Source organism: Varanus komodoensis, unplaced genomic scaffold (genome assembly GCF_004798865.1).
Source record: "Varanus komodoensis strain SLA01 unplaced genomic scaffold, ASM479886v1 scaffold16, whole genome shotgun sequence".
NCBI lineage: Eukaryota > Metazoa > Chordata > Lepidosauria > Squamata > Varanidae > Varanus > Varanus komodoensis.
Window position 1 is genome coordinate 2,976,993 of NW_025335468.1, and position 24,308 is coordinate 3,001,300.

Genomic DNA, 24,308 nt, shown 5'->3' on the forward strand with positions numbered 1-24,308 from the left:
TACTGATCTCTGACACCCTGGCAGAGCCCAGACCAGAGATGCCTGCTGTTGACCTGCTTTGAACATTTTTATTTCCCACAGTATAGCATTATTCTGTGGCACTATGGGAAATTCAAATAGCTACTCCCAGAACCAGCTTCCTGGTGCTGATTGGAGTACTGCTGCCTGTTATTGCTTGCTGTTGCCGCCAAGGGCTGGTGATGCAGGGAGAAAGTTAACCGGGGGCATTTTGTTGGAGAAGGGCTTTTCAAACCCAAAGCTGGGAGAGATGCTGTAGGTATTTGTATGTAAGAGCAAATGCTTATACCTGCTCTCAGCTTATTGTCTCTATCAATAATGCTTTGTTCTTAACAAGTAATGCTGACCTTCCTGCTGACCTTCCTGAGTAAGCAGACAGCTATTACTGCTTTTTTTCTTTAAAAGTGATGTTTGTGAATTTAAAATTGTAATATGTTCCTCCTAACTCTAGTTTTAGTGAATCCATCTGTGAGATTTGGAAGCTATGTCCTCAGTTTCAAAACTGTCTGCACATTTCTTGAAGATTAGGATTGTTTTGTTAAGAGTATGGGCTAAATAGAGGATGTTAAAAGTTCTACTTGTTTCCAACAATTACATTAATTAATGCATACATTCATACCTAGATTGTGTGTTCATTCTGGTTGACTGAAATATTTCACCAACAGTCAGTGTTTGCTTTCTCTCTCCAAGTGCTAGATTCTTTTGGTCTCCCAAAAATAAGCATGGCTGGCGGTTGTTCAATTACTTATTTGCTTATTTAATAAGATTTTTAGGCCACTTTTAAGAATAAACTCTTTCAAGAATAACACCGAGAGAGAGAGAGGCAGAGGCAGGCAGATAATTACATCATTTGGAGGGGGGAGAAATCCAGCACTGTATTTTTCAGGTCTCGGTCCTGCAGCCACACAGATTGCCCTTTCCTGCCTTCACCTTTTCCTTTGTCAGCTGAGAAGTCACTGTACTTCCCAGTTTATTTCGTAAAGCAATACAGCTGGAGAGGTTTCAAAAGGTAACAGGAAGGAAGTTGGATGAGCTGATTCCATCTCTGTATTGATCTCTATCTCTGCACCTGAAAGTTAACTTAGCTTGACTTGCTGTTGTCTAGAGAGGAGAGCACAGGGCAGGTACATTGTGACAACTTTTGTGTCTTCTGCAGCTCTAACACTGCCGTTTTGAAAGAAAGGGGCTACATTGTGGGTTCCTCCAATATCACTTGATATCAGCTACCCATAGCTGGACAGTGGCATGGCACAGCGAGACTCAAAGAACATACCCATTTTTCTTCTGGTGTTTGGACACTTGGGTATCCCTTTGTGGAGAAATTCTGAAGTAGAATGGAACAAGACTCCAGTATTGATTTTTGTGAAACATTTTATACTGCTTTCCCCAAAAGCATAAAAGTTAAAAAATAATACATTAAAAATAAAGTAACATCACATGGATTTTAGCAGTTTGTGGAATAGCTAATTAATTTTATTTAGGATTTAGAATAATGCTGTAAGCCATCCAGAGACGACAGTGATGGATGGCCTATAAATTTCCTATATAAATAAATTTGTAGGCCCTTTCCAGACATTCCTGATTTCCTAAACCATTGTTCCCAGTTTCTCCCTTGCTTCCTTTCCACATGTACTCGCTTTGACAGTGCTGCAAGTCCCTGTTGTTATATCTGAAATGGGGAACTATGGCTTAGTGTTGATTTACTTACCACAGTTCACCTGTGGTTAGTAACCTGCCATTAAAGCACAGTGTCCCTGTATCAGAGAACTGAGGTTTAAAGAAATCACATTTGCTATGTCAAAGGAGATAGGAGAATGCACAGGCCCAGTGCTGTTCATGGCTTAATAAAATATGGTCTGTTATTAGGGAATAATATAACCAAACCAGCCCAAATGTTTGATGAAATATAAAATCTTCCAACCTTTCCAGAAGCATGTGAACCTTTGTAGTGGCGGCACCCTGGCCATGGAATTCACTTCCAGCAGAGATTTGGTTGTCCCTCAACACTGTTGTCATTTAGGCATCAATTACTGAAGACTTACTTATTTGTGCAGAATGTGAGAATATAAACAGTTTGGGGATATTGATTGATTAGCAGTGTTAATAGTTGTGTTTTATTATAAATTTATGAGTTTAGAGTTTTAATTTGAATGTCTATGTGGTTGCTGTTCATTACATAGCTTGTTAGCCACCCTGGGCTCTTTGTAAGAGAGGGTGAGAGAGAAATCAAAGAAATAAACTTTTCAGAAATACAGAAACGAAGGTTTCATAACCTCTGTGGACAGAAGTTCCAAAGCTCTGGGGCTAGAACAGAAAAGCTTTGCACCAAGCTACTGCCCTTTGAAGCTGTTGTGTGGATAGAGCAAACAGCATGGCCTGCGGATTACATCCTGGTTGGCAATTGGGCTCATACAGCATGAGAATGCAGGGCTTTAAAATGCTTTTGCATCTCGCCACATTTTCCCATCTGATTTTGTATGAACTGTTTTGGGACCAGCAACAAGCCAATGTAATTCCCATAGCCCTTTCATTAGAAGAAATGTCTTTCTCAAGTTACTCCGTAAATGATGGAGGCCTACAGACTTTGTGCTTAGTCTAGGCCTTAATCACATAATGTTTCCCAAACAGGAGCCCACCCATCTTTCCTTCCACTTCTTTTAGTCCCTGCCAAAACCACCTACGTTCTTTAACCTCTGAATTTGCTGCATTGACCTGGTGTCCTCTTCTTGCCCCAGTTGGTTGCTTTGCACGGAGTTCTCTGTAAGTATGTGTGGAAGCGTAACCGCTGCTTCAATAAGCCATCCTTTGTATTCCTTCTGGCCATAAGTTATGGTTTGGCCTATGTATTATTTTTACTTTTGGTGTGCATAGTATATTTACTTTAATTTACCCCTAAATTTAGAGGAGCACATAATGGATATAACTACTCCTGGTGAGTTCATTTGCCCGCACAAGACATATTATGAGAAAATTGCTATGCCCATTTTAGAAAAATGCCCCAGAAACATATAGTTAGTTACGCTAGTTTTAAAAGAATACAAACACTATTCTTCAGAAGCACCCAATGGTTGTGTCTTTTATAAGTGTTATTTGCTTTTGTTTACTTTAATAAAGCTTAATCTCCTTTGTTCTGATGGCAAGCATAGGGCTCACAGAGGTATTTTGAACAGTTGCTTCTCTTTCAAGTAGCAACTTGAAATGTGTGTGAGCACGTACATGCAGAGTAACTGGCATTAGATGCTAGTTAGCATTAGATCTGCTTCTTTGTGAAATCAGTCCGTGAGCTTTCCGTGCTCAATTCAAATTAAAAATCAAAATTGCCAGAGGAGAAATATAATTGCTACTTGGGATGTAGGCAGAGGAAGAAGGGAATCAAATGAGATTACCTGCTGTCCTGTAGTCTTCCAAATGGCAGTCTCCTCACAGGTGGTCTGCCTTTTTGACCTAGATTGTAAGTTCTACAGGATAGCAGAGTTTCTGAATGGGTAGTTATGGAAATTTGTCCAGAGTTCTTCACTTGCCTCCCCTGAATAATGACCATTTGAACAGGCAGTGTATTTGGCTTGGATTTGGGCTGCTATAAGGTATAAATCAAGATCTGGAAAATCTGCACTGAAGTCTGATAATTAACTTAAGGTGTGGCAAGACCATAGAGGGCTGCTTTCCAGAATGTTGCCCACCATTTATATAACAGCCTTCCCAATCTGTTTACCAAATGTTTTGGATTACAGCTCTGATTTTCCCCAGGCAACATGATCATACTGGCTAGGAATGATAGGTGTATAGTTGAATATTTGTAGAAGGTGTCAGGTTGGGGAAGGCTTGTGTATGCAGCGGAAGACTCAACCAGTGTCATCCCAGATTGTCCATTTCTTTTGGGTTTAAGAAGTAAGATGGTCCTGTTTTCAAGACATTTCTGCCTTCACAGCCTTATACTTATCATTAGTGGATATCCAGTTATATATATCTGGCTACCCACTAATGATGGATGGCAAGCTATATATATAGCTTGCCATCCATGCATTAGATCTGAGCAAAGTCTTGGCATTTGGAAAACAGCAACAACACGCCATTCAATGGCATTCCCTCCTCCTCCTGTCACATGTAGTCAGATAGTTTTTGCAGGTACAATGGGCAAACTGTGTGTGTGACTCATTGCAGAAAATTGTGCTTGCATCTGTTAGTTCACAGAAATTTCAGACCCCATCCTGTTATTGTAAAATGTAAATATTTGGGAGGAAGGTACAGTATTCAGTTTTCCTGATCACTGGAGAGCGTCTTGCCATTTTCATCATGCCATTTTGTGTTGCTGCTTTGGCCACCTGATAGTCTAGAAAATCGATTGTCAGATTGGCCAAAGCAGCAAAGATCTTTCTATTTTAAGAAATGCTTTATGAAGTTCCCCCATTCTTAATTCATGTTTCACTCAGCAGCCTCTGAAAAGATATTGCTGCACTGGTATAGCCTCTCTCTGGGAATAGTCTCTTCTGGGCCTGCTTTGGAGTCTAAAAGCCATCTTTTTTCAGAGTGAATGTGTAGTGTGACAAGAACTTTTACAGAATGGGAGGACTAACCATCTGCAGCATTCTACAGTTTCAGCACATGCCCCTGCCCCAATTACATCCTGTACCAAATATTTCTTAGGTGCAGGTAACAGATTCCAGAAGAAAGCTTTTCCACTGCCTTCCTGCTCTGTAAGTTTTCTCACTTTACACTTTCTCCTTTAAACCAAGGAGGAGGGGCTGAGAGAGAGAGAAAGAACATTAGTTCTTGGTCAAATGATTGCCTGTCCAGCTACTATAGTGAAAAGAAGAGAGGTTTGCCACATTTGCCTTGCAGGCTTCGACTTGTCTCTCCCCTGCCCCCCTGCCTCACCCTCCTGTTGTTTGTGTCAGCTCCGTGTTGGCGGCATCAGAGGCTCCCAAGCTTTCATGCAGAGAATGCATGCAGAAAAAATGGAGTGTGTTTGAAAACACGCGTCTTTGAGATGTCAAAATAGTCAAACCAGGGTGGGTGGCTCATGCACGACAGAGTATACAATTACCTCTTTAAGTTTTTGAAGATCCTTGGCTCATCCTTGCATAGGATTATCCTCTCTTTCTCTCTCTCCACCCTGCCCCCACTCCCTTGTGTATGTGTCTGTATATATACTGAATGACAGAGAATACTTTCCATATTTGTGTGTATTAAAACACAGGCTGGCAAATCTATGTTATACTTACCCAGCTTGGTTCCTTCCAGATGAGATGCACTACAACATCCATTGCCCCAGAAAGTGGACCAGCTTGCTGAAGTGATGGGAAGTGTAGTCCAACACATCTGGAAGTCTCACAGCTGGGAAGGACTACTATACAGCCTTTCTAGAGGAAAAGCTGGAGCAGTAAATATAGTGCAGGCCATGGCCAGATGAAAGGATGTTGGAGCCCCGTCTTGAACTCTGCGGTCACCCTCCCGATGGCGTGTCTGTCAGCATTCTTTTCTGCCCACCACATTCCACCCTTGATTGCTTCTTCATGGTAGAGAATGAACGATTATGCTTCTCATGTGAAGCAGTATTCTTGAGAGAAAATGCGGAGCTGAGGAATTCTGCTACTTTCAGGTCCCACTCTCTCTATTTTTATCTCCCTATTTTGTCCTCTAGTTACTGACTTCCAGCTTTCCTGCTTTGTCTGCTAGAGCTGCCTACGTTCATGGTAGCTCCTGCTTGTTTGTGGCATTCCAGGACATGATGTAGGGAAGCCGGTGTCCTTCCTTCAAAGCCAGCTCAGATGTCTGTTGTTGGACTTGGAGCAACCTGTCCAGTACATGTCTGAGTTGGAAGCCTGCAGATGCAAAACCTGGCTTACAAGTTCCTTCGGTTTTCATGGTGGGAGTCGCCTGTATGAAAGTGTTGCATATACAACTTACTAAATAAAGCACCCCGTACTCAAAACTTTTGGAATGTGCTTGAAGTAAGTGATCCTGAGCTTTTACTGATGGTGAATCTAGAGCCTCATAGTTCTAGTCATAAGAATCAGATGATAATCTTGGGTTCATGTCTCATGGTTAATTGGCTTCATTAACCAATTAAGATAACACTGGTGGCATACAGTTAGGTTTGTAGAGTTCAGTTCATATAGGTGAGCAACTCATTTCTAGGGCTCAGCACATTTTGCTGCTATGCCAAATTCTGGTGAGGTTTGATTATGTGGTTTTAAAAGAAATGTAGAGATGTTCAAGAAACCTCCTATAACGCTTGTTCTTTCACATGTTTTTGTGCCTGTTTGCAGCTGTTGTTGCTCTGATTGATTCATTTCTGGCATTTCTGCTTCATTTCATCCCCCGCCTCAAAAAAAAAAAAAAAAAAAAACCAACGCCAAAAAAACTTGCTGCATGAAGCTAACTCGTTGGGGACCAGGCACCGAGCATGGATGATGTCATGGCACCACACAATCACATAGCACCTGGCTATGTGATGGCATCACAGACAGCAAGTGAAGGGCAAGGCAAAACAACTCTGTTGCCCAAACAGTACAGTGATACTGCTTGCTGTGCCATGTTGCCATGGCAGTTTCTTTGCCTGTTGAACAACATGGCAAGATATTTGTCTTAATCCAGCTCTCACTGATTGTTAACACACATCCCTAGTTGGGAAAGGAAGAACATACAACACGATTGTGAAATGAGCTTCACAGAGAGGCTTGTTTGATGCCTATATTGTGATTATTTCAGCACCAGGTGTAGGCCTTTCTATTTTCCCAGGCCTTTTGGTTTTCCAGTTTCTGCTTTAAAATGAGTACTGTATTTCAAATCTGTGCAAAGCTGCTAGGTTCTATATGGCTATTATTTTTATTTTTTATGTTATAGCTTTAAAGTGTTTGAATATTTATGTTGCATTTTCATCATTTTGTATTTTTTGGATTTTTTATGATCTGTTCAGAGAACTACTGGCTGTTGGCCAGTATAGAACTGTAATAAATAAACCCAAGTGCACGTCCTACTGAAAGTGGTGCAGATGGACCACAACCGTCGTGCTGCTCCTCCTTATCCACCTATAGCCCCATCCAGTCATCAAAACCTGGTGTGAGGAAGCCTCAGGAACAGGAACATTTCTTTCTTCCCTTTCTTCCCACCCAACATGGCTTAAAGGAGTACAGTCTTTGCAAAAGGGAGACACTTTTCAGGAGGAGAAAATTGCTTTGAAATGTTTCAACTCGGCACCAGTCATCTCCATACACCCATCACACTTTGTTCACTCTAGGAAGGGGTACATGTTGACTATGAACACAAGAAATGGGACAACGGATCAGTATCCTGTGGACTCAGGGCCTGTCTGCTTTTTTCAATCCATCATCTGGAAGAGAACCCCTTTTGGTCTCTTTGTTTGTTTGTTTATTTATTTATTAGAACATTTCTATTTTTCTCCTTCCAGGGGAAAAAAACTCTAGGCAATGGTCTTATGATTTGGCTGTAATACCCACCCACTTGCTGGCACCTCCAGTGTGGTTTGATATGGGTATTTTTAATTTGTATTGGCTTGCCTTGCTAATTTGAACTTTTGTCTTCTTTTTTCCAATGTAGCTTTGACAGTGAGATTCATCACCAAGCGATTTATCGGTGATTATGACCCAACTCTAGGTATGTGCAGCCCGCTTTCCTATTCTATGCCAAATCAGGGTGTGGGTAGCTGTTGTTTTTGCAGAGATACTCAATGCTAAAAGCAATAGATATTTAGCTCTTATGAGGCTTGGGGGAAGAGCAGAGGGTGATAGCTAAGTGGCAGATAGCTTGCTGCTTTGCATGCAAAAGGGCCTGGGTTCCATCCCCAGCCACTCAAGTTGGGGCTGGGAAAGGTTCCCATTTGAGACCCTGAACTCACCTCTCAGTGAGTGTCGCTCAAGAGTAGGGCATCCAGATGCTGCTGGATGGCATTTCCTATCCGCCCTAGCTAGTGCAGCCAACAGTGAGTTGATGGGAGTTGCAGTCCAAAAACATCCGGAAGGCCACAAGTGGCCTGTCCCCAGTGTAGATAGTACTAAGCTACCTGGAGTCGTGGGATCTGATGCAGTGTCCCAATTTGCCCAAGTGCAGGGTGGCTGAGCCACCAAGACTTAGCAGAATTACCCTCAGCAGCACAGCTTGGCCAGGTTGCTTGGCTTGTTGGCTTGGCTTGTTGCTTGTTGCTTTAGAACTGTAAAGTTCTGGAGTGGCCTGTTAACCACAGCACCAAGCAACTCTAGACTCATTTGCATGCCAAGCAGGGTCAGGCCTGGTAGAAATCTGGGTGGGCAACTCAAATGTTGCGAACCTCCCACAGAGCTTTGCCTATGGATGGTGTAGAATTGTAAATTGCTGCAAAGGGCAATCAGGCAAATCCCCCTGCATGCAGCCAGGCTGTGCCGCAGGCAGGAGAAATAGCCACCACGGCTTATTTCCTCCAGGGTGATCTTCTGAACTTGGCTAGGATAAATCAGCTTCCTACATTCTTAATTTAGTGATGGAGTAGGGCAAGGGGGACTAGAGGGGGCCAATTAGTTATCGCTTACATATGTCAAGAAACTCATTGGTGGAAATCATGATGAGGACAGAAATGATGAGGATGATTATATCCTGCTCGTCTACCTAGAGCAGTGTATAGTGCCATCTTAAAACTACACAGTGTAGTTAAGTAGGAAGTATTCCTTCCTACCAGTTGCAACAAGTGGGAAACAAAGAGCATATGATGCCTAAACAACACTTAGAAGACAAAAGCAAAACTGGAGTGCGGCAAGGGTAAGCCTATGCATTAAAATTGGCTATGATAACACTGGTGTTCATCCTTGAAAATCTGCTGAAAAAAAACTGCTGAAAAAGTTTCTGGCAGAAAAAGATGCAAAGAAGGAGCCAGATGAGTCTCCATTGGGAAAACATTCCAGAGCATGGCACATTCTTGTGATTACCCACTGAATCTCCTCAAATGATCTTGCTATGTGCATGCTGACCCATGTCATGAACCAGGTTTCTCCCTTCTCCCTTCCAAAACAACACACCATTCTTTGGCAAAAGCCCTTTATTCTCTGGTGCACTAGTGGTAAACACAACCAACAAAGAATGAGTCTCTGAGCATGCACAGTGCAGTTCATTGATTCCAGTTGAGCAACTAATTCTGAGCATCCTCTTTTTGAGTATCTCTGAGCCCCTTCCCTCTGGAATAGCCCTTTGGGAGACAGGCGAGCCTCTTCTCCGTCTGTTGGTTTGTCTCTTCCCAACATCACATCATGGGGTTAGAGTCATATCAGGCTTGGCTGGCTGCAGGAGTTCTTCTCCCATGCCCCATCCCTGCAGTTATGAATCTTGTCAATTCTCAACATTTGCCGGAACACCTGGGGTAGGTACCCCTGAGATAAGCCCCTCTGCTTCTTCCATTTCAGCGACTGAGAGTTCTGGTTCCCAGGGCTCCTTCTCATCTGATGAGGTGAAATCTGATTGACCCTGGAACACATGCCAAGAATAACTGCCCCTTTCATTCTCAACAGCAACTTAGCTAATGCCAAAGGATAAGATGGTGGCATTGAGGTTTAGTTCATTCTGAAATTGTGCAGAGAAAACATAACAATTTGCTCCATCACCATCTTGGTTTATTTCCCAACTCCATACATTGTAAAAGCATGCATATTTATTAGACCCTTCCAGATGAATTTCAGCTGTGGTTAATTCAGTTCTTTCTATATAATCTCTGTGCAGTGCACCCTTGGAAAATTCTTCCTCCTTGCATTGTCCCAGGATGCCTAGTTTCTTTCCAGTTCTCTAAATCAGTATTCCTCAAATTGGTTGGACTACAACTCCCAACACCTCCAGAGACTGTGAAAACAAGCCACAGTTTGTGTAATCTTGTATGTCAGACACACCTGAGGTAGGGCAAAAAACTATGTGTTACTCATAGGTTAAATAAATTTACAGCATCATATGCAAACTATGTCAGGATGTTCATGTTTACACAAACTGTGGCTGTTTTTATCTGTTTTTTAGCTGTTTACCTGTTTTTATCTGTAAGGGATCTTTTCCCCTGCACTCCACCTGGGAGCAATCCATGGACTGTTAGACTAGTTTCCATTATGTTGTACTTTCCCTCATTTTGTCTTTTCCTTTCCTCGTTGTAACTATAAAGGTGTCTGTCAGAGAAGCAAGAGCTATTTTTCCACAGAGAGCCCTTCAGGGCCAGGAACATAGATAATATGTATGTGCCTATAGAAGTCTGTGCATTTCAGCAAGACAAGAAATCCTGCTTTAGAGATGATAGGTGGCTGTGAACACTACGAAGAGAGGTGACAGGATTTGGGAAGTCAGGGTGGAAAGGAGAAAGATGGTGCCAGAACTAGTTAGCTGGTTGGGACATTGGAGCCTCCTGTAATGGATCCAGATCTGCTGATCTTACAGCAGAAAAACTCCATTTGGAATTATACAGTTTGAGTTTATGCTGGCAGGTCTGCCAAGTGTGGGAGCAAAAGGATGAGGTTGCTTCCTGGTTAGTTACTGGAAATGTCTCCTCCTCCTCCTCTTCTTCAAGGGCTTTTTCCTCCCTTCCAACTATCTTGCCTTTTCTGCACTGCTGCTTCTTGCAACTGCAACTATCCACTGTTCTTGAAAAAGAACATGACACCCCTAGCACCATGCAAGCTGAATTTGACCCAGGGAACTGCTACAGAGCACAAAGGTGGGCAAATTTAGCTTGCAGATGAGTGGCATGTGACCCTTGGAGGAGCATTATGGAGAAATTTCCCCCCCACACACACACACATGTTACTGGCAAGTAGTGATTTGTTTGGATGGGGGGTGCTCTATATACTCTGTGGCCTGTGCAATTTAAATGCCCTGGATTTCCTGCAGTTGTTTCCCCTCACAATACACACAATATGGTGCATATTCTGTTGAATACAAAGGGACTTATTTTCCAAGTAAAAAGATAGTGCTGCCTGTTACAGAATTAACTATGCATAAAGTTGAATAATGACCAATCTGTGGGATGTGGGGTGGGGTGAGTGCTGGCTGGCAAAGAGCAAACCTGGAATCACTTTCCCTCCCCATCTTGGAGAATAATTCTTAGCCAAAGGCAGGCACTGTGACTAGACAATAAATGGCAGTTCTCCACCTTTAATTCATAACATACACATTCAGGCCCCATTATCCCACCTCAATCTTGAACAAGAGGAAAACACCCTTGAGGCCAAGATGAGATAATAAGGCTTGTTGGAGCCTGGTCATTTCAAAGCTGGAGGACAGAGAGTTTGCAAGGAGAGCTGCCCTCTGAGAGCTGAGCATGGCTGCCCCTCGGGGCATCTTCCATTCAGGAGGTGGCTTCCTGCCTTTCTGGGCTGGAGTTCTGACAGGGCTTTGTTTCATCAAACAGTTGACACACTTTCCTTTTAAGTCCCTGGCAACAGTCCCTTTATCTTCACATACTCTCATCCCAGAAGTGTTCCATTTGGACAGGTCAGCTGTCACAGCAAGAGGGAGACTGGGTGACCATGCCTTTTTTTGCTCAGGGTGGACTCCCCTTCCAGCTGCAGTCCTGCTGCAGCTTCAGCTCTGGGGGAGGTGACAGTCCATGGGCCGACAAGCACCCCCAGCTGTGACTCACCGCCTCGTGGCTTCGTTGGCCGTTTCCTTCCTCCTCCACACTTCTGTTCTTCTGGCTTTGCACATTTGTGGGTCACCTCTCCTCCCACATTCCAGGGGTGCTTCCATGTGCTGTTTTTATCCCCTTGTGTCCCCTTACTGATATCTGTCACCAGTTCCTGGAATCTTTCCTCCTTTGGTCTTTGTTCCTGTTCCCCCACACCAGAAATCCAGTCCCTTGTGTACACCAGCCTCCTGTTCTCATATGTCTTCCCCCTTCATGGCCAGCATTTTTTAGCTTCTGCACCTGAACTCGATTTACCTCAAAAGGGAACAATGCTATCAATGCAGAGTAAGAGAGGCAAAGTTGTCACTTGAACCAAACCCATGAGCTCTTTTACTTAGAACAGAAGTAGAGCTGGAAGGCACCTGTAAGGCCATTGAGTCCACCCCCTCCCCCGCTTCCACATGTGGTCACCCGTCCGGCTGCATCCTGTGCCCTTCCAGCTTAGCAAGAGTGACTTGACACGCTACTGCAAGATGCCGCTTGCTCCAAGCAGGTTTTCTCTGCCAGGGCCACCCCAACAAAACAACCAATGTTTTCCCTTTCCCACTCCTGCCCCTCCTAAACCTCTCCCGTTGGAGTGCACAGACCACCCTGCCACTGCACTGCTCTCTTCTTCAGGGGCCTTTCTCTGTGTGTTCCTGCCATCTGGGCTGAGGCAGGTGGCCACTGGGCAAGGCAACTGGGTGGGGTCCCTGGGAAACCCACCCAAGTGTCCCCTTGAATGTCTTTTAGGCACCAGGCCAGGCAAAGAGCTTTCTGCTGCTTGGGCTTTTACTGTTTGAGGAGCTTCACCAGCCAGTTTTATTCTACCTACCTTAACAGAGGGCTGTACTTGGTTGTATTTTTATATTTTTCTTGCCAGTTGCCCTGGGAATTAATGTACTGAAGAGTGTTATTTTAAAAATGAATAAAGAGACTAATAAAAATTAGAAATTCCTAGGACACCTCAGAGACAAAATCTAAATTGGAGGTTTTTCATATTAGCAAAATGTTTGCCGGTGGAATTTGGGATCCGGAGAAACAAAAGAAACACTCTCACTCATTATACATCTATATGTTATGATTTAAGGTATTTTGTGTTATGGGAAACCTGGGGAGTTCTCATACCTGCTTTTGTCCCACAGAGATGATTTACAGGCACACAGCTGTCATCGATGGAGAGATGGTACATTTTGAAATTCTTGACACGGCCGGACAGGTATGGTTCTGCATGCCCCACCTCTTGTCGAGCAAGGAAAGGCACAGAAAAGGACAAGCAAAATGCTTGAGGAGCTAGGGAAGCTCCCAATGGAGAAAGGTTGCAGCACTGGGGGCTTTTTAGTTTAGGAAAAGGTAAGGAGAGACATGCATAGAATTATGCAGAGTGTGAAGGAAGGGCATGGGGAGATACTGTTTTTTCCCTCGCACAGTGCTGAAAACGGGGGTATCCCATGAAGCTGAATGCTGGAAGATTCAGGACAGATAGCAGGGAGTACTTCTTTACATGGAGTATAATTAAAAGTGTAAAATTCAATCCGTACCTGTTGGACGGGGTGGCTGCAATGCAGCCTCCCATATCAGAGGCAGAGTGGCTCTGTCGACAACTTACTACACAGAGCAGCAAAGGGAAAGGGCGACTTGCTTCATGCCCGGCTGTGTTTGCGAGCATGTTGAAGCATCTTCCCTGTCCGATGCCTATATAGGGGTTTACAAATTAGCCATGCAAAATCCAACATCGGTACAGTGAAGTAATATAAAAGGACATCCTACGAAATGTCTGCAGAGGATTTCCAGCCGTACGAAAAACCAGAGGCATTTGGGTGATGCCTCTCTGTGAGAAACAGGATGCTGGACTAGGTGGACCTTTGCCTGGATCTAGCAGGGGCTCTTCAGATGACTAAAGATTAGCGGAGGGCGTCACCAGCAGTTGTGCAACCTCTTCCTTTCAGCCTGACATCACCTTATCAAAGTATGCAAAACATATTTGGTTTCATAGACTTGAGGTTTGGCTGTGATAAAACCTGTGGGGTTGCCAGATAGGGGGACATATGAAAGATGAGGTAGGGACAAGAGTGAACAAAGAGTCAGATGGCATGAAATTCAAACACTCATCAAAAAAGAGAAGAAATGGTGTGCATGAAGAGAAGAGCTGGTGTGTGTGGGAGAGAGCAAGAGAGAGTGTGCACAGACATGCCTGCTTGCTCGTGTGCTGAGAGTTTGAGATTAGTCTGGATTTAACAAAGAAATCCTTCATCTTTATGTGGCCAACAAGAAGAGGTTCCTTTGCAAGGGTTAGAAGCTGGGAGGATTCAGAGGACAGATATCAAACCCTGAGATCAGAAAGAAAAATCATTAAAGTCAATGCAGAGGTCTGATGAAAGTTTCCAACAGGATGTTTGGGTCTGGAGAGTGTTTCATGCCAAAAGGCACTGGGGTTAAACATACAAATAAAAAATGAAGACCCACTTCCCTTATAGGGTGAGTTTTGTAGTTCCAAATCTGGAATACAGAGAGAGGCCAGATAAAACTGGAATTTGTGAACAGCAGTGAAGCTTCTTGTGGCTCCTCCGGTGCCTTTTTCTGTTTTAAGCCATCAGCGTTCCCTGTTCAGATGCCCAGCAGGCTTTCTGGCAGAGATGTTTGGATATTAATTCTTAGAATGCAGGAGGACATTTAGCTCATCAGTTCCTAAGAACCAAATACAATCAGGCAAGATCGGTTCTTAGATGGTAATTTTTTAATGGTGTGTTTCAAGAGAAGGGATTCTCTTGTTCTGAATTAATTAACTTCAAATTACCATGTTGTGCTTCTGCTTTAAGAGTTAACCTACCACCCAGAAATAGAAATAAACAAACATGGGAGGTAGGAGGGAGATGAAATGGTTCTTTAGCCCTCCCAGATGAAGTGGGCAGTTAAACTGCATTAAAGGGCAAGGAGGATGTGTATCTTGGGTGTTTCTCACTCAAGGGCATGTAACACTACCACTGACAAGGCATCAAGCAGCAGGATCATCTCTTTGTCCTTCATGGATTTTGTACAGTAAGGGAAAAGGTGGAAGAAGTGGTGGGAAAAAAGCAGGATGTTTCAATTGAAAGATGACGGCATCTGGACTGCCTTGTAAGATTCAGTGAATGGGGCAGGTCAATTGTAGGAGAAATGCTTCTAGCTTAACAGAGATGTGGTCATACTGAGAGTTTACCCACTGAGACCAGTGGGACCACAGTTAATCATGACCAGTGTAAGTCAGGTATGGCATCAAGGGTAGGCAGGGATGGGCTCCTGAAAGGGAATGCAACCTGGTAGGGGCTTGCTGAGAAGCACCCCCAGGCCTTGCTCCTCCACTTCCCTGCTCCAGCCTGCACACCCCCTGCCTCTTTGCCTGCCAAGCCAATGGTCACAGGGACAAGAAAGAGGATAAGCAGCAGCAGTTGGTGACAGGGTCAGTGAGAAGGCAGACTTGCTGAAGAAGACACCCTTTGGGGGTTTCTTGTCCTAGGGCCCTGAAAAACCTGGAGCCAGCACTACAAATTGACAAAATCTCAGTCCAGCTCCTTGTCTGGATTTGCCCCTTCTGATTGTGTCTTTGGATTTTGTTCCAACTAGAAGCCACCAATTTCAGTCTCTTTGTTGGCCAAAATACATACCTGGTAGCAGACTTAAGCTGGGTGTTGGGTCACCAATGAAGACCAGCCAAGTGGGAAGCAGTTAACAAGCCGACCTCCACCTGCTGCTGTTCCACTGACTCTGTGGCCCCTTTATTTTCCCCAGGATATGGTAATCACAACAGATACCATCCAGGCTGGGGGAAAAGCAAGCAGAGAGAGACAGTTCCAGGGGAAGCTGTCTGCAACCTCCTCCCGTCCAACTGGATGTTTGATTCTTTTCCTCTGTTTGTATCGGCCTTCTCAAACATGATATCCTCCAAATGGTTTGGAGGACAACTCCTGGTGTTCCTTACCATTAGCCTTGCTGTGTGGGGCTGATGGGAGCTGAAGTCTAAAACATCTGGAGGGCACAAGGTCAGGCTCTTGTGTGTAGATGCAAGAAGCACATTGCAAAAAAGCTGCCATGTTGATACTGCTTTCTGATTCTCCCTTCTGCCCTAGGAGGAAGATTCTCTGCAAATTGAGGAGAAGATTAAGTGGGGAGATGGCTTTGCTGTGGTTTACTCTGTCACTGACAGGTGTAGCTTTGATGAGGTCATGAGGCTCTGCTTTCTCATCAACCACATCCACTCCAGCCCAAAGCGGAGCAGTGGCAATGGAGAGCCGCCCGTGGTGATTGTGGGGAACAAGAAGGACCTGCAGTTCGACCGAATGGTGTCCTCTGAGGATGGTGAGAACCTCTCCAAGGCCTTGAAGCACCCCTTCTATGAGATCTCTACCAGGGACAGCTATGAGGAGACTGTGACAGTTTTCCACACCTTATACAATGAGCTGATGAAGCAAGGGCTTTTCTCCCCAGGGACTTTCAAGAGGCGAGCTGTGTCCAAACTGATGGAGAAGATCCCAAAAATCCATGCTAACTCAACCCTGACCTCAGGTGGCAGGAGCCTGAGCTTCAACTCCTTCAGAGACTACATTCCAGAGTGAACTTTTCCCATTGGCTGCTGTGAAGTGATGATGCATGCAGGGGCCAGCAGGAGTTAGGAAGGAAGAGGCTGCAGAACTGGTTACATGGCCAGCCCAGAGGCCTGGATGGTTCAGGAAAGGGCACCCTTCTTCTTAAACCAGGGAGCTCAGAGGATGAACCTAGACTTATTAGAGTAGGGGTGCTGCTGGATCAGAGCAGAGGTCCATGTGGTTGAGCATCCCACTTTCCCTGGTGGCCAGCCAGATACATCTGGGAAGCCAACCAGCAGAATGTGAAGGCAAGAGCCTTCCTCAGCTCTTGATCCTGAGCAGTTAGTCTTCAGAGTTAAGCTGTCTCTATGCTTACAGGTTTCATTCAGCCATCGTGTTCCACAACCACTGAACACCCTGATCTACCCATGAAATTGTCTTCTATTTTCAAGCCATCTATGGTAGAGCACATCACTGGATCTTGCGGCAGCATGTTCCATCCTTAAGGCTGACACATAGCACTTTTTTCTTTAGAGATTAATCTTTTAGATCCCAGGTGGAGGGTTCCTGTGAAAAGTCTTTTGGTTGGCTGGAATTTCTTTCCAATTCTGGAGCCCACCAAAACCAGGAAAACTGGTTGCCATTGCAGAAAAGAACTTGGGTGCTGAGTTCAACAGCTCAGCCTTGCTGAATATCAGCCTCTTTTATATGGGATGGAGTTTCCAAGAAATGGCTAGAACACTGATTAAAGTCTGCCAGGTTCTTGCTGGTACATTGCTCCACTGGCACAGCATTCACAACTCAGTCCAACCTTTTCTACAGTGGATCGAGCCTGCCGGCATCAGCTTTGGATGCCGTACAGCAGCACTTGAGAATATTGAAAACATTGCCTTGGGTCGAGATTTGGGCAGGGGGGAAAGGTGGGCAATTCTCTATATTTGGTTCTAATGGTAACGTGGAACTTCATGGCAGGGGGCAGACAATGATTGCAGGCAATGTGGCATCCACAGAATCACCGAGCTGTAGTAGCCAAATGCCTGCAGGAAAAGGTCCTACAGCTCTGCACATGCCCCAGCCAGCATGGGTCTGCTGATAGGCTTGTGCCCCGACAAAGCTCCCCACACTCTACCTGGAGACCCTGCTAAATAAGTCGAATAACAATACTCCAAGATCTTCTCTGTTTTCTTGGTGGATAGATGCCACTAGCAGGGCACAGCAGATTTCTCTGAAGCCACCTTAGCGTGTTTGTTCATCTAGCCCAACACTGTTGACCGTGACTGACAGCCACTCTCAGCATTTCACGTGCCTGTCCTCTGTCAAGGCTTTATCCAACATGCTCATTCCCTGTTTTAAAAACAAAGTTAAGTGGGATTGAACCTGGAACTGTTTGTGTGCAAAGGCTGTGCTCTGCCTCTGTGGGAGGCGCTCTCCCCGGGTTCTTCTTCCTTCCTTCTTCTTGGAAGGCTGCTTCTGCCATGCTAATCTTCTGTTCAAAGGCTCCCAAGCATTTACTGTTGCGAAAGGGGAGAGGACTGATTCATCAGCTCCGCTTGCTCTGCAAAGGTTTCTGCGTTGCTTATCAACCTGAAACATGGCAGCCTGCCTGCCACCCACCCACCCAGCTCCTTCTCAGAGGGGCTCACAGGGCTTCTGTGTGGGCTATACAAAGAAGCTCCTTGTGTCTCAAACACGCAGATATTTTATGTACACCTTGAGGGATCTTTCTGAAAATAAGAAACATGCCTGTTCGTATTTCTCTGGCTCTGGATCAAAACCTGAGGACTGTTTTGCTTATCTTTCTAGTGTCTCATAAGAGATAGACCTGCCGTCTCTCAAGGAGTTGAAAAGGTGGCCTTCCCTTGAAATCAAGTTAGCTCTCAAATCAAACATTTTTGCTTCACTCCTCTTGCCTTGTAGCTGTGTGGCTTTGTAATTGCATTTCATATGGTAAAATTGTATTAAATTATCTTCTACTGTGGTCTAAAGCAGGAGGAATATGCATACAGTACAGAAAATAGGATTTAGCAAAATGTAAAAAGGGTTAGTGACACGTTTAAATGCACGAAGGCCAGAACTAGGTGCTGCTGTCCCCAAAATCTGGAGCTTTGGGTTGGTGCTTCTTCCAGCTAAGCAGATGCACGGCCTGTCCTGTATTGAGCTGCAGGTTCCTCTGTGCCCACTGCACTCCACTGCCTTGACTGTTTGCACTGGCCAAATTCAGTGGGTGCAACTATTCTCTGTAGGGAGAGGAATGTGTTATGCCTGCCTGCCATGTAACCATTCCTGATGGATGATGAAAAGAACAAAAAAGATGGGACGGCAGTGGATTTAGCACCACAAACATGGCTTGAATACCCAGGGATTCAAACCCGGCCTTTAAAAGCAAACACTCAACGCCTGGATGGATGAATCTTCCTACTTTCTGCTGGGGTTTCTTTTGACCTGAGGTTCTTTCCATCTTGTTTATGGAGACATTTGTGAATTTTGGTAAGCTCTTAGTAAAAAAAATGAACCAAACAAAACTCACCCATCCCATCATGGCATATTGATTTCAGTGCGAGCCAAGGACAAATTATTTGGCCTGTGGGTTTTAAATTCCATTCTTTTATGTATATAGAACAAATCTGCAGTAAATAAGCTGACTGCCATTACTAAGCCACTGCTTTACCCACTAGCCCTCACTCCTATGACACTAGCTTAAGTGCCCATATAAAGGCCTCAGGAACTAATTTGTCCTCCTACATCCTGTTTTTTTCCCAGACATGGAGGAACTGCATGGACCAAAGCAGCCTTTGGAAGTGGAGGTTATGATCAGATCAAGCATGCCATTCCTCATCAGAGAGCAACCTGGTGCCTGCCACTCCCAGAATTTCTGCTCCTTGGCTATGCTTCACTGGGGCTGATGGGAGTTGTAGCCCATAATATCTGGCAGCACTCAGCTGGGGAAGGCTGCCGTAGCACCCAACCGCAGGAGCTGGGTAGTGGCCGGGGAAAAGGCGGGCATTTTTTCCACTCCTGATGTCCCTGTGGCTACCGCAGGAAGCCAGCTCTGCAGATTGTGCAGCCCGTAGTGATATCTCAGGTAGCCACATGGACCAAGGGAGGCCCCTGTGTGTTGAACTGCCAGCCTACCCTGGGCTGTGAGTACAGGGAAGTCTGAAATAGTCGGTCCAGTGCCCAGAAGTAGAGCTGTCTGGACAATTTGTCAGTCACCATTTGGCCTGCTCCTGTGTTTTCTTTCAGAAGGGGGCATTCACACAATGACGGAATTTACAACAAAACTTCTCTCCTTTTATTGTTGTCTAAGGTTATTAAAGAAACCATTCTTTGATTAACTACTGGCACTTGGAGCTCAGTAACAATGGCCAGAATTAGGAGCGTGGTTTTCTATTTTCTCCTAAATTAGCATTGTTCTGTTGTGATTACTGCAGCTATCTCAAGAGAAAGGGCAATTTGAAATAAATTTCTCTTCAAATTGAAACTGTTAAAGGACATAAGAACCAATCCAGAGCTCTGTTAAAAAGATGGGAGGGTGGAAACTCTCCGTTCCCTTTCTCAAGATACTGAGCGCTTTCAGACAAGGCTTTTAATGTGCAAATTGCCCTGCCTCCTTCGGAGACTTTTAGGGAGAGTCCAGGTGTTGTCTTCCATTTGTAATCCCTTTCAGTTTCTCCACTGTTTCATTTTATTTTACTGGAAAAAATCCATTAAGGAAGAAAGCTGGAATAGCTGCACCATGTATTTTGATAGGTAGCCGTGGTTGCCCTGTGCCTGAAAGCACTTCTGCTTTAACACAGGAACAGATTTCAAAAGCTAAAATGTCAGTTTGTTATTGGTTTCTCCCCTCCTTTTAAGTAACCTGGAAGCACTGGGCAAAGCCTACCTATTTGTGAAATAGACTTATAAAATGGTTTGCTTGTGCAATAAAATGCTCGATGTGTTTGTCCCCACTCACACAAACCCACATTCAGGGATTCTGCCTTTCCCAGGTGACCTGTCTAAGAACTGAACTCTGTTTGATAGCTGTAGGTAGTATTTGAGAAGACTGTACTTTAAGACATGATTGTCAGTATTTGTTTTCATTAAATGATCCTGGCAAAAGAGGCCAGATTGACTAACTCCTGTGAGGGCAACTCTATATATGAGTGTTGTTTTTTACAGCCATATCACAGCTAAGAATAGCATTTCTTTCACTATTGCTGGTTAATGGATTCTTTTGAAGCATCATAGGCAAAATACTTGCTAGGAGCTGTAAGTTGACCCTATCTGGGGTATAATGTGGATATTCTACTGCAAATGAAGATGTTTTACATAATCATAAAAGATTACCAAAATCAAACCACTGTTGCCCTTTGCAACCCCTTAGATGCCCTTTACTCAATTTTATAACATCTCAGAGTTAAAAAATCCCACGTCATTACTGGTCACTGAAGATGCTGTGCTGCCATTTTCACAAATACGCATGGATAAACCTTCAGCCTGCTTACGCTGGCTTGCGCTCAGCACTGTTGCTCATGTAGTCACTTGCTAGGGGATAAATGCCATCTCCCAACAGCTGTTTCCAACAGACAAAGCTGCCTGTGCAATAAATCCTGAGGGTGCAAATGCTGGATATTGTTGGTACAACAGCTATTTGATACAATCAAGATTGAACAACAATATCCCCCCCACCCCACCCAGGAAGTCAAGGATGCCTGGTTCCTTTTAAAGAGATGAATGCAAACTCTTGAATGTGTACCTTGCCCTGTCAAGCGCCTCAGCAAGGCATTATATGGAATTGTCTGTCCCCCCACCCCCACCAGGTATAACTCACCTCCAGGTATAATCCCCAGCTCCAGCTCCAAGGTACTACACCCACTGGATCCAAGTTTTGGGGACTTAGGAGAAGGCTGCTTATGGTCCTTCATGTGGCCAGTACAACTACCCATTGACTTGCATAGAGAACTGATAGATGCACATATGAGGAAATGGGTAATGAAGAAGAGGTGCAACATCTGCCTATTCTGGGACAAGGAAGTTACATGAGTGATGGGAGCTCCTGACCCTTGCCATGGCTGCATTTGCTCAACTGGATGGCTTGGCAGATGAGTGAATGAGCCGACTCTGATGGAAGTGGGGAGCTGCCATGGGGAGAGGCTGCCCAAGCATGCTGGCATGACCATGAAGCAGAACTACCTTTTTGTAGAAATGCCATTAATGGTGCGGACAGGCACATGCTTTTTCTTTTTGCTTGTGTTCACCTGCAAAAATGGTGCAAGAAATCTTGATGAAGAGTGAAGAAAAATGGTCACCAGGGGCTCATTGTAGGAGAGGTTATGATGATGCTGTGAATTAAACCTTTCTCGGTTAATTTCCTTTTTGGAAGGTCGGATGTAGCACAGCTGCAGTGTGCCACTCCAGTTCAGAATTTGCATTTAAGGAAAGAACATTCTGATGTGAAGGTGATTGCCTTACAGTGCATTCTATTTATTTTTAAGCTGGTGCTGAGAAATGCCACAGTTCCAGGAAACAAAACCCTCTTCCAGAAACCACCCACAGTGATTTCCTCAATGATCTCCCATGCTGCCTTAAAGGATGCCTCCACTGAAACCCTTGAGCACAGATGTCTCATTAAAGTGCTAGTCAGTGTAGGGCCTTAAGGATCCGTTGAGGTGGGCGAGGAGCTGGTAACTGAGTCAAGGTTCAACATTTAGCTGAGAAACAGTTGCAGTAGATGCTGTTGTCCAGCCAAAGCTCCAGATTCATTTGGAGGCTTCCAGTTGTAGAAAAGGGACAGCCAGTAGTTGGCCTGAAACCTCAGAATGGCCCAGGGGCTACTTTTCTTTTTTAGGTCTGGGCCATTAGCGCAAAGGGCAGGAGCAACAGCTCCGTAGATTCCTGGTTCAGGATTAGGGAGGGCTCTGTTGGGCTCTCTGCACCAAGGCCTGAGTATCATTTATGATAGTATGACACAAAGAATTAATCTCAAAGTGAAATAATTTGCATGTAAAAATCGGTTGTAAGGTTACTTGTTCCATCACCTATTTGTCTTGCCCGGCTTTAAACATAGAGATCACAGGCAAGTAGTTACATGCTGACAACCAAAACCAAGATCCACAACCTCCTATGCATCAAAAGGTCCATGCAACCAGTTTAGTGGGATGCAGAAGAGCATTGCAATGTGGGGTGGGTGGGGGGGATGTTTGTTCATTCCAGATGTTCATCTGTTACACAAATGGGAGGCTGTTTCCATGCATGGATCTGCCTTGTTAGAATGGGATCTCATTATTTTGTGCAGCTTGATAAAAATTAGAACATCAGGCACAGTTTTTTCTGAGGATAATTTGTTGCGGCAGACTAGCTAGAAAGCCCTTCTAAATCACCTGGCTTAGTATATTGATTTGTTGTGGTTTTAAGGATTTACCATCTTCGAGTATGATGACTCAAGGGCCAGCTTTCAGTCAATGATTTGATTTCCTGAGTATTCATTTGACTACATCTGAATTCTCCTGTTCATTGCAAGTCTGACCCCAGAATTGTCAGAGCGTATTCTTACAGAATTACTACTCTTTGCTTGGACAGGAAATTCCTCATAGCATACAGTTTTCTATTCATGTTACAGAGATTATATAACTTGCAATTAAGGAATGAAGACAGCCATAAGCAACTGTAAACAATGGCGTGGCTGGGTACTTTTCCAAACATGTGAACAAAATTTTTGAATTTCTTTAACAGTCAGAGCTTGTGTTTCATTCTCTGCAAGGTAAATGGTTCTCTTTGGTATTGTGAGTGTGCATTCTTCATTGTATTCTTTGTGAAACATGCACCAACAACAGATGAACACTGCATAAAGTGCCATCATTGTAGGCTCTATATGAGTTTCCCTGTTTATTCTCATTCTCGGAAGGAAATCTAATTTGCTGGAAGTTCCCCCGCTTGGAGATTTTTTATTTGTATCTTAAGAGTTCTTTCTCTAATCTCCATTTCTAGTTCTTACTGAAGAAAATAAAAATTTAAAATACAGCATAAGACTGTGAACCTACGAAGTCTGGAGTACCCACCTTAGGGCATGATCCTGTAGGTTGTACTTGCAATAGTTGTAAGTCGACAAACTCGGTGAGTGCTCACCCAATGCAGGGCCGAGGAGAGGTGGCTTCCCCCATCTCCTGCCCTGCATTTGGGGGTGGGGGGGTTGCCCATCTAGAGATGGTGCTTCAGAGAGGGAGAAAAGGTGGCTGGAAGAGTGCCAGGGTAGTTCTCAGTCTCCTCCCCTCTCTGAGGCTGAGCTCCCACCTTGAATGGCTGCTCGTGGGCCAGCTGCAAGGGCGAGGAGACCGGGTCACCACCCCGCAGGTCCATGGCCAAAGCACTGTTTTGAAACTGATTTGGGAAAATCAGTATTACGGATGTGGGGGTTTCTGATGCCACCCAGTGCTGAGCAGGTGTGATGTTTCCCGCCCAGCATTCAGGGAAAAGAGCAAAACACTGAAAGGTGGTGTGAGTTCATCAACTTTCTTTCTGCTCCCCTCACAATTCTCTGCATTCCCTATATGCACCTGGACCAGTCATGTCATCCTTCCAGTTGTGGAGGAAAGCTTGAATATCTCTATGTAGCGATGTTCTAAAATCTCAGAAACATCACATAGGTAAAATCAAAGTGGCTCGAGTAAAACTAACCTGGAGTTGAATCCAGATTTATACTGGGCCAACTGTGCAGACAGGAGTGACTCTCCCTGTCCCTCGCTTCCCACAGCAGCCCTCCAGCACAGTCAGAAAACGCTGCTGAATGGAGTGAGGTCTGTTGAGAGGACAGGCCATTCCCCCTCTTTGGGAGGAAGCATTGTTCCCTCATGGAGCTCTTTCTCTTGCAGAAGGGAGATCCTGAACCCAGCCTTTGTTGCCGCTGCTCAAACCTTGTTATTTTCATGCCACTCTCTTTTGAGTTCAGTAGCTAAATGCCATCACTTTCAAGCTCCATTTGGGGTCAACATGACTCACAAACATTTGAAAGGCCAACGGGGTCTCTAGGAATGCTGCTGCTGAGAAAGGCCTCTCACACAACTGGGCGCTCCCGGACTGTCTCCTGCCTCACTCTGATGGCAGGTAAGTTGTGGAACTGACTTTGGTGG

General features: G+C 44.6%; 1 protein-coding gene across 1 annotated transcript; it reads left to right on the forward strand.

Moving 5' to 3' along the window:
* Window positions 1-6,424: 6,424 nt before the first annotated feature.
* LOC123021356 (ras-related and estrogen-regulated growth inhibitor-like) lies at window positions 6,425-20,318 on the forward strand. Its single transcript, XM_044426068.1, has 4 exons — window positions 6,425-6,503; window positions 7,579-7,635; window positions 12,784-12,857; window positions 15,745-20,318. Exons 1-4 carry the CDS (start codon window positions 6,425-6,427, stop codon window positions 16,228-16,230), a joined length of 696 nt encoding a protein of 231 aa, XP_044282003.1. The 3' UTR covers window positions 16,231-20,318.
* The last annotated feature ends 3,990 nt before the right edge of the window (window positions 20,319-24,308 follow it).